This window comes from Biomphalaria glabrata, chromosome 3, assembly GCF_947242115.1.
Source record: "Biomphalaria glabrata chromosome 3, xgBioGlab47.1, whole genome shotgun sequence".
Taxonomy (NCBI): Eukaryota; Metazoa; Mollusca; class Gastropoda; family Planorbidae; genus Biomphalaria; species Biomphalaria glabrata.
The window spans coordinates 16,873,772-16,885,442 of record NC_074713.1 but is presented as its reverse complement, the minus strand read 5'-3'; the positions used below and the strand labels follow the sequence as shown (position 1 = coordinate 16,885,442).

The following is an 11,671-nucleotide window of genomic DNA, read 5'->3' as shown; positions in this document are numbered from 1 at the left end:
GCCCTATACTGAGACAGGGAAACTCTGCAAAGAACTGCTGCTTGTCCGTGTTATCAGAGAATAGAGTTCTCAACACTGTGCCCTAGTGCGATGAGACTCACACGGTTCTGGAGTCTACTCTAGATTCCAGATCAGGACCCGTTAGACTTAGATCTATATTATATCTATAGATCTAATATTCAAGTCACTCAAAATATTTTGTTGAATACATTTATCTATAGTTATTTGGCCTCCTACAGTCGTAAAGACTATGGTTCATATTTTAGAAGTGAGATGGAAGGCTGGGCATTAGTTATGGTCTGAACGATGTCGCTCACACGAAGCAGTTCCCCATATTGCCTATTAGTTTTCCCTTCTCCGCGTAGCTGATGTTACCCAAGGGAATAGCCTACAAATATCCGATACAGTTTGGGATCAGTAGTGCCGAAATTTCTGCCAGGTTGTAGCACAGTGTGCCACAATTTAATCGGCCTAAGAGTTACCAGCTCCTATATTAAAATTAGATTCATATAATTTATTGTCTAGTATACTAGATCTGTTATTAAGAAGGGGAAAACCATTTACATAAATTAATCAAGATTATTATTATTATAAATACCGGTACGTTTCTTTTTTCTGTTTCACTGATCTTTCTAAAAGGAGTCAAGAGAGAGATCCTATCTGAAACTCTTTTCGTAACGTGCGGGCCACACGGGAAAACTAGTGTTGAGGGGTATCAAACTTGCCAACAGAAAAATTGTAGGCCTAATATCTTTGTATTTCTTTAAATAATGTTTACTAATTAGCAATACTTTAATAATGAATATTTTATGTGAAAATAACGTCTTTCCACTTTTTATTTTGGGTTCCTTTTTTTTTTTTTCGAAGGGCACCAAGATGTGCTGCCGCACTGGGTATCAATTATCCTAGCTACGCCACCGGTTAATTGTAAATTGTAAGGTTTCCGTGTCCTATATGGTTACCAGAAGTCCTGAGAAAGGAGAAACTCATATATAGATATATATTTCTTGGCAATGATTCTTGCCCTTCCAGGAATGGTATCACCGCACCATACGGCCGGCTCTCATAAAAAAAACCCGGGTAAAAGTTTATAGTTTTGATGGCTGATTGGACTAATCGGGTTGGGCCGCTTTTTCTGTTTAACTCCGGGTCAAGTTGGCTTTTGCAAATTTCAGGAATGCCTATTCAAAGAGGTGGGAAGAACCGGTGAGTGATAGATCGGTCCGTTCCGCCTGTAGATGCATCTTTTAAAATAGTTTCCGTGCCACAAGCCGTCTGTAGGCCTATCTATTTTTTTAAACGACAGCTCATCTCTCTGCGCAATAACAGCGGTGGGACATTGGCCATAACTTCACCGGCGGCTATCGGGGTTGTAAGGAGCCTACGCCAATCAATTGTATGACTCGGTTCTGGACAGCATTTACTCACGCTAGAGACGTTTTACTATGCATAGACCTAAGAGTGAAACTATTTTGAAGCGCACTGCGCCCACGTAGAGCGCTCTCAGCCTCTTGTACATGCCGGACTTGATCAAACATAGTTTCTGATTGAGAATAACTCAAAGGTAGGCCTACTTGGGCTTTTTGTCCAATTTTAGTTTTTTTTTTTTTTTTCGTCCATTCGTAGCTCTACTGGTTCGTTAAGAATATATCACGTCCTAGTGTGTACCAGGAGTAAATCGACTTTGGGCAGTTTACTTCAAGATGACTGTGGGGACATATCTTCGCGAAGCAAGAAACTATTGTCATTGCTTGCTGGATGGCACCAATGAGATGTTGACGGTCCCTTCCCAATCCCCACAACACAATACCATCAGTAAAAATCAGCGCCTGACATTTCAATACCGGTAGTCTAGGTAAGCCATTGATAGTCACAAGGAATAATGTAGGCCAGTGATTCAACGGTCGGCAGGCCATTTTAATTTCCGACACTCGTGTTGCGGGCCATATAATCGAAAAGGTTTTTTAAAAAAGGAAATAGACCCCCCAAAAACTTATTAAAAACTTTTGTGAAACTAGTAGGCCTATTTACATTAATTCATGGGAAGTTTATCCTAAGGTTTAAACCAACTTTTAAATACCGGTACCGGTATAGCCTACGGTTGAATATAGGCCTATGAGACACCCAAGTCGGAGCACTGAATCTATACTTCTTGATGTTTGTCCGTGAGACAATTATGTAACATGGGTTTAGCATGATTTATCACCGAAAATGATAATCCTCACAAATAAGTGCTTGAAATTATTGTGATTATCCTTTTCGCTTGTTTTCGGAGATTTAGAAAACGTTTCTGCAAGTAACACGGAATAGAGATCAGTTTCTGAATCTCTTGAAATTTTTCAAGCATTGATGTCTGGATCTGTAAGTTCCAGATGCAACTTTGTCTGGGCACTTGACACATTGACAGCAGTTGAATTTTTGAAACAACTACGATTGTTCAATCTGAACAAGATCATCACATGGTTTAGACTGGTGAATAATTCAATGAAGTTAACTGAGGATCGGTTACATTTCACTCGACAACTTTTCTAATAACTCTTGATGGATACTATACTTCTGGCACCATCTGTAGCCACTCCAACTAATTTCTCCCAACGAAGATCCTCTGTGGTGGTTGAAACTTCTTTAACAGGACTTCGCCAGTGTATAGTGATCCCATGCATGCTTTTTATAACTACTAACTTCTCTGATTTTCACAGCTGCTCTTTGTAACGCAAATAAGTACCGTACCAAGATTTTGAGAGGTATAAGATAGGCTATATCGGTACACTCGTCAGCGGATGGAGATATTTACCCATATCTTTCACTCGCCTTATAATTTTCATGAGTAAAGGTTGAAATCTTTTCACAAATCAATTATTCCGTCATTGCTAGCAAGCATTTTTTCCCCCACATTCGCATAGAAAAATGGCTTCAGGTTTCTACTTTCAAAGTGAGTAACAATGTAGCTAGTAAAACTTACCAAAGAAGGCCCCTCTTGAAGAATGTTAAACAAGAGGAAAACAAAACAATTTAAACATCTGTTGACATTTTAAATGTATCTATTGCATATCTTAGAATATACAAATCAAATTGAGGCACATATATAAACAGTATTTTATACTATAAGCAATCATGGATCACATGGATGATGACATAAAAAAAACATTTATGTCTTATAAATATATAAACACTCACTCCAATCATTCTATTTATTACTCAGTCTCAATGTATACCATGCTCAATGCACATTTTAAAGTAAGAAATAAATATTGAAGCCTCACAATGGCTTATTCACCAACAAAAATGTAGGTCATGATGAAATGCATGATAACAAAAAAAAAATAAAAAATTATTAAGATAGTTGAAGTTTCTTTTAGTTGGCAATGGTGTTATGGGCAGTAGCCAGCTTTCAGAAAGCAGCAAAATGTGCTTCTATAAAGTCATTTTGGTAACATTGATTTCATTACAAGATTGAAAAGTTCTCATACTGGTATTTATAATGTTAACTGAAAGTACATCTTTGGAAGACGTGTTGTAAACTGTAAGGTGTTAAATAATCAACATTGCAAAATAAAAAAATATTCATTAAGATTCAACTTGTACGGTATTAATATTCAATTAAATTTTAATGTTCAATAGGTGTATTATGTTTATATGAGCCTAACATAAATTCTAATGCTCTGATAATTTCAGTTGTAATAAAAACAATTTTCTTATAGATGAAAGCAATGTTTCTTTCAACTGATTATTTTACCAGAAAAGATGAAAGCAATATTTCTTTCATCTGATTATTTTACCAAAGTCTGAATCAACAATGGAAATCAATAGGTACACCTTTGTTTAAAAAAAATGATATAGTTACACAAAATGATGCTTTTAAAAATAGTTTTCATACCACAACAGCACCCCTTTTTCTACTTTATTGATATAGATGACAAAGCCTTGTAAGAGAACATGTTTTGACTGTAAAGCATTTAAACAGCAAACAAATTTAATGCCTCTCATGTATTGAGCTTCTTGGATGCTAAAATATTTAAAAATTGATGTAGCCTATTACACTAATATTATCCTTAGAAAAAATATAAAATCCAAGGGGAACATGGCAATATTTCAGTTGGTACAATGTGATTTATTGATATTTCAAACACAAGTTTCCTTTATTAAATATGCCTACGTGGGACTGTGGAGTTATTTTTCTTTTTTTGTTCTGACAATAATTTCTCTGTATACAATTTATTTTTGTAGGTAGATATTAATATTACATTTTTTATGAAATGCTAGCTAACATTATGTACTTTGCTCTGAAAATATCATTGCAAGAAACAATTGTAATAAAACAATACTGCATGTGGAGTTCTATTATTTCAATAATGTGTATTGAATTGTATTATTTCAATATAAATACCACAGTTCAACAAAACGATCTCTATTACAGGCTGAAATCTAAACAATAATATACTGAGATTGTACATATATGGGAAGTGTGTAGAAACAATTAAGATGGCCATTAGAAATCAGAAAGTACATTCATACAAATCCTAGTTTTCACATTTTACATTAATGTCTATTTTGTTATCCTAGAAGTCTTTTCTTTAAACTACTATTAGTACTATTAGATTTTTCAGAAGTCTTCTCTTTCTCTAAAGTCAAATTATCTACACATCTCTGCAGTTCTCTGATCTGATTTTCTTGAACCTCTGTTATACTAAACAATTGTTCCAGTTTTAAATTGATAGTTTCTTTTTCTTGTCTGAGACTTTCCTCTTTGGCTGCTTCTTTCCTAGCACCCCTTGTATATTCTGCTACAACAACAAGACAAGCCATTCCAAATACAATGAATTCACCAAGCATCTCACCACCAAGCTCAATAGCATCTTTGTCTGGCATTCTTTGAAAATTCTTAGTTTTCCCTAATCCCATGAGTCGAAGTTGTATGTTTACCTCACACCAGTGATAAACTGGGGACAGAAAAAAATATTTTAAAGTTTCAATTCAAGAGACAAAATATAAATTACCGGTACATTTTGTTTTTAAATCTCAGCTAAATTTTTTAAAATATTTGTTAAAGGACCACCTGAATGGAGATAGTCTTCTAGGGAATTTTTGTAACAGAGAACATTTATAGAGAATAAATTCATCACACTAAAACAAAAAATTTAAGAATTACAGCACACTGACATAAAATAACACTTGGAAATAAAAAAATGGTGATACTTATAATAGAAAGTAAAGGAATCCCTTTCAGACCTGGCAATATATGGGGTTAGATGATGAAAAACTAAGCTGTTTCATGGCTGATGATTAAAAATGGTTTCAGGTGGCCAGCAAAATGATAAACCACCTTAACTTCCCCAAGTATGTAAGATACCAATTTGAGCTGAGTGGACTATAAAAATCCTGAAATTCAAAATTCCAGACTTTGCATTGATTCAAACTTGAAAACCCTCTATTCAAAAGCCAAGTGCTTTACCAATCTGCCACCACACCCCCAAATACCTATAATGGTAACTATAAATGTTATCAATGTACTTCATATTTAAAATGTACTTTAACTGTGACAACTGCAAACATTCCTATAAGTTATAAATAAAAAAGATTTTCATTAATGTATAGGATGTTTAATGTTCAAAATTGTAAATGTATTTTTAGAACAGCATGTAGAAATGTAGTTAGTCTAATATATACATATTAGAACTGTAAATCAAAACAACTATATATATTATGTATATATATATATATATATAATATATATAGTTGTTTTGATTTACAGTTCTGAAAATATGCACTTGAAACTATGAAACCAATGTAATTATGATTGTTTTATCTATATTCTTAATTATGATTATCTATATTTATTAAATACATTTTGTTAAAGAGAATTACTTTCACATTAATGATTATAATGTTTCACAGGTTCCATATTTCTCATAAGTTCTTATAGGATATTTCATTTACTTGTATTTAGACTTTAATGTTTTGTTTTCAACTAGGTCTAATTATTTATGCCTTTTATTTTAAGCTTATACTCATATGTGAGACTCTATTTTAATGTATGTTATTTTATTTGCCATGATCAGGTCTTTAGTCCTAATTAAGAATTGAAAAGTTGAAAATCTGCCTACACATAGTCTTCAATTTATTCTGCTGTGTCATACCCACTACACTAGTTTCTTCCTTTAATGTAACAAATAAAGAAATATGAACAAGGTTTGACCCATTTAAAATTTTTTTTTACTCCTTACTTCCCCTCTAGCCTTTTTGTTTTCTATAATAAAATTAGTTAGAATTACAAAATTAGGACACAAGTATAATAAGTAGGTGAACTCAAATTAGAACAAAACAAAACAACTGCCACTTAAACTAATATCAATAATAAGTATTCTGGTTATCCCTAACTGTCAAGGTAAATCATTTTGAATCATGGTTGATCTAAATTTAAAGCTTAAAATTACTGCATCAACTCATCAAAATATTCTACATAAACAGGGTCACCATAGGACTATATAGGCCTTACAATTCTCATGGCCTCAAAATAATTGCCAAGGTTGGTAGCATTTACTAAGTCTTCATTTTTGTGCATGCTAAAAGTCAATAGAATCTAATTGATAGATCTATCATCTTTACTTACTAGTGACTAGTCCATAATCTATCTTTAAACTTAAAATATGTCTATTTAGTGTTAGGGAGACTATCATGACTATGTGGATTAGATCTGTGCCAGGTATGTCACTAAGTAAGTTACAGTTAACAATAGTAATACTAGTTATAATAAGTTAACTAAAAAGATACAAACTTTTAGTTAAACTAACAAAATGATTAAGCCCAATGATGAATTAGAAAAAAGTTTAGTTAAAATCAAAGTTTAATTAGTTGCGAACTAAAAAGTTCAATTAAAAATTTTTCAATGTAGAGTAGTAGCAGTAGTTCAACTGCATATTCCTGTTTTCTTATCATGTGATATCAACAACTCAGATTATAAAGCACCATGTTTGTTAGTATTCTCTGTGAGCATGCAATTATATAATTAATTTTATTGGTAGATTTATATTATTAAGCTATTTGTCCTGGTTGAAAGTATAACCAAGAATTGTCCAAAGAGAAACATTCATCGTGTCAGATTATCCAAGTCACTGAAGATTTCAAAAAGAGCAACAGAACACTTCCATGTTGAATGAATGTTTGAGTGCAGCATCACGAATACTCACAAGTTGCAAACGAAGAATGGCTTATGAAACACTTGTTTCTTTTTTACTGTTCTTGATTAAACTTGATACTGACATTGCAATCAATAGCCTTTTAATAGAACTTTTTGCCCTATGTCACTGTGTGCAAATCATTGATACAATTTTTATTCTCATGTCTTCGAGTCTGAATATTAATAAACTTAGAGGTTAAATACAGTTTTCTAGAACATTTATTTTCAAGCAAAAAGATTCTTGTTCACAGATATCTGTGGGCCCAAATAATGTGAAAGTTTAGCATCCAAATTTTTTTTAGCATGGAAATACAGCTTCTGGCACACATAAAAATCCTGCAGAAGAACTGACTGGGACTTCTTTTTCAGGTATAATTTACTTGGAGGTGTGTCCTCTGGAGCTGGATCAGCTTCCGCACTAAATGGTGAACTGAGGGTATTGAAAACTGGTTCAAGTTCTTGACGTCTTAAAATTTGCTTTCAAATTTCACAATCAAGAAACCCAAATAATTCTAGTACTTTTCAACCATTTCACTAGAAATAGTTAAACCTTTAAGCAAAGGAAAATGACAAAAGATGTTTTCAATTGCCTGGAGAAACGGGAAAACTTTGTTGAAAAGATTTAACATGCACATACATTTCAAGTGAAAACAACCCATTAAATACTTCCAATGAAAAACATCAATGTCTTTCTTCCACTCTTCATTAGAAATATTATTAACAATGTCCATGTCCTTCAAGGAACATAATTTTTTCCCTCCAGTGGTTAAGCTCTGATAAGTTTGACCCCTGGGATAATTGGGTCAATGATAGTCAATGCCGGTTTGCACAAACATTCCCGTTTAGAGTTTAATGGTTGGGATTTTGTTTTTTAATTGATTAAAAAACTTTTTCTCAGCCAGAGCATGGGCTCCATCAGTTGTTCCACTTGCCATCTTGTTCCAACCCAACACTTTCAACACAGTTCTACATAGCACTGAATAAATACTAGCATGAGTTTGTGTCTTTGACTGAATATTTCAAAATGTTGCCGATAAGAATATGTATGTCTAATCTTCGTTTAGTTTAAACTTTTTAAGAATGACAAGTAGAGAATGTTTTGCTACCTTCTTCATTTTAAGTGATAAGAATCAGAGGTTTATTTAATTTATACAGATATTTAGAACTATTTATTTTTTTTATTTTTTTTTATAATCTGTGGGCACATTTGATGTCTGTAGGTGTCAGCGGGACGCATTTATAAAACACTCTGTTGGGCTGCATGTGGCCCATGGTTCGTAATTTGCCCACCCCTGATCTAGACTCTAGACCAGTGATACCCAACATACGGTAATTCAACCTTTGGACCAATTCCATATCCAAAACTTGTGTCACGGGCCACATAACCACATTGTAGTTAGCTAGCCAATGACTCATTTTTTTGTTTCCCTTTGGTAAACCTTTCCATCTATCCTAAAATCTCTAGAGACGTAGTTTAGCAATCTTTTTTTTGCGGTTCAAACCAATAACGTAGTCATATTGTTTTATAATAACATTTATATTATTTCATATGATGTTCTTTTTTTTAAACAGCTACACTTTCTTTAAAAATCAAAATGTTGTCTTATTATTTTGTTCCACAAAAAGTAAAGATCCATTAACTTTTACTGGTATATTCTAAATACAGTCTACTTGTGGTTTCTTCGTCTCAGCTATTTTTATAAACGTAGAAATCAGAGAAAAAAATAGGCCTCTAACTAGGTAAGATACATTTTTCAACCTTTTTTTAATTTTTGGATTGGTGGGGGATTTTCTACTCTTTGTCAAGTTTGTGCAGACGTTTTGGCAGGCTAGATGGAACCACCTCCCGGGTCGGATCTGGCATAACTACGCTAGACTATTATTTCTAGATCTAGACTCTAGAGTAATCTAGAATCTATTTTACACTAGACTATCTCTAAATGATCTAGTAAATCTATTGCCGACTATCTAGTATCTGTATTTTCATAATTTTGTAGTGACTCTTATTACCGGTACTCTATATTTTAAATAGTCACTATAAAAGACTGTGTGTCACTAGATTTTTAGATCTAAATCTAGCAATCTAGATATATATCTAGCTAGACTAGATTACTAGATCTAATCTAAATCTAATCTAGAGTCAGTCTAGGCTCTACTCTACTCTACTACTACTAGACTACTCTAGACATAGACAGTGACTGAGTGAGTGAGACAGTGTAAGTTATCACTAAGCAAGACTGTAGACAATAAAACATTAATCATTATCATTTACTCATTAATGAATTAATGACTAAGCAGTGCCAGAGGTATTAGAATAGATCTAGTATCATCTAGAACTAGATTACACAGACAAACAGCAGGGTACTGACAGTAGACTCAGTAGAGTAAGAGACGTAGACTTAGACCAGTCACTAGACTAGAGAGAAGAATTAGACTAGAGAGAGTTACTGAGTAGTCTCAGACTCAGTTAGTCAGTACTCCCCCCACACAGTGACAGTAGTCTCAGGAGAGTGGGTAGACTAAGACTTAGACGACTTGGTTACAACTTAGACTTAGATCTAGTAAACTTAGACTTACTCACTTAGAATCTAGAGTAGTTTATGCTATTCGGACACCTATAGGCCCAAATTTGAAAGTTTGACTTTGACAGCGCATTATTTTACAATGGTTTGACATAGAAAAGAAAATGACGTACCGGTATCAAAATCTTCTTTAGTTAAAGGAGAATAAGGATGACTACCTATATTTGTTCCACAAACCTATATTTGTTATTATATTTAAGGTCAAAGAGGCCGTGTGTTTTCATTTAATTCGGACACATTTGACCCACATTATTTGATTCCGGACACCATAATTTATTTCGGACAGTCTCTATATTTAGGCATCAATAAACTCAGATTTTAATTCTATATTAACATTAACTAAATTTTAAGATCCCCAGGCATAGCCCCTCACATGAGATCATTACGATGTTTTCAAACTATGCATAAATACGAACACAAAAAATAAAAATATGAACACACTTATTCTACCAAAATTAGGTCACTGGAATAGTGATTTCTGCACCGACTTTTAGGCTTATTTTATGTTTGTTTATTTTATGTGTGTGTTAAATGTTTGGGGTTTGCTGATTAGATGTGTGTTGAATGTTTGTGTTTTTTTTGTTTATTAATTTAATAAATTTCTAATACAGATGATCTTTTGTAGTATATTAGGCCCCTACAGGTTACGATAGCCATTCTTGCCTAACTGAATCCTCTATATTCTCTCTCTATAAATCTAGATCTATCTAGTAGGTCTAGATCTAAGCATTTAACTTCATTCAATGTACCAAGCTCACTCCAAACATTTGCCCATTTATTCTCTATTAAAAATAATAACAACAAACTAACAAATATAATATAAGATCATTTTTATTGATGTCCAAAAGTGGCTGTCCGAAATAAATTTTGGTAAGCAAATCGTAATTTAATTCGGACACCATATTAATTTTTTTTTGGTATGGAATTAGAAAACTTGGCTTATGAATCAAATAAATTAGCTCCAAAAACAGAATAAATATTGCCGGGCTCATTAGTATAGACTTAGCCAATCAAAAAATATAGTCTTAACTCTAGGAAGAGGTAAAGTCATCCGGGTAACGTAGGAAAAAACAACAACCTGAATAACAAATTTGTAATTCGTTTTTCTTACATAAAAAGACAGCTAAATGGAAGGAAATTGGGTTAGAATCATTGGAAAATGGACTAGCACATTATACAGCGCGCTAGTTTTATAATAAATATTAAAATAATTATTTAATGACCACAAAAAACAACGAATGTCCGAATTCATGTAATGTCCGAAATAAATAAACTACTATAGATCTAGATCTAATCATCTAGTAAATTCTATAAAATATATATAGATCTAGATCTACATCTAGATCTAGTAAGTCTTAGTCGACTTAGTTATACTAGATTCTAATTCTAGATCAGTAGATCTAGTCAAGTTAAGTCTAAGTACTTACACTGAGCGGGTGGCATGCAAATATATTTTCTGAAAAATGGATGAGTTTTGGCCCTTCTTTTAATAGCATTTGCAATAGGTTTACTAATTTGCCTAATCGCAAGATATCCTAGTTTTATTAATGGAAAAGGTGCCATTTCATTCTTAAGGCTAAGGTCACATTAAATTTCGTTTCACCATCTCAGGTTGAGTGATTCGTGTGATTCACTTTGTGTTTACTTGGAAAAAACCGTAAGCCAAAAATAGAATGGGCACAGTAAAAATTGAAACTTCGCGAACAGAACGTAGAATCTGGGATTTCTATTTTTTTTTTTTTTTAATCCTAAGAAAAGTGTCTTTTTCGACACTAGGGGCTATATTATCTTTTTCCACATCTCGTTTGTCCCAGGACAGAAGAATAAAAAGTAAAGTAGCTATAAAACATAAAACACTGAACCATAATTTACAAATGAATAAGAAATTAAGACAAAAAGATAGAGGCATATA

At 33.0% G+C, this 11,671-nt stretch overlaps 1 protein-coding gene across 1 annotated transcript; it reads right to left on the bottom strand.

Annotated features, from left to right (window-relative positions):
• Positions 1–3,023: 3,023 nt before the first annotated feature.
• Positions 3,024–11,416, bottom strand: LOC129925150 (putative OPA3-like protein CG13603). The gene is made up of 2 exons (XM_056023730.1): positions 11,187–11,416; positions 3,024–4,940 (listed from the first exon to the last, which is right to left on the bottom strand). The coding sequence occupies exons 1-2, from the start codon at positions 11,320–11,322 to the stop codon at positions 4,555–4,557; spliced, it is 522 nt and encodes a 173-aa protein (XP_055879705.1). The 5' UTR covers positions 11,323–11,416; the 3' UTR covers positions 3,024–4,554.
• Between the last annotated feature and the right edge of the window lie 255 nt (positions 11,417–11,671).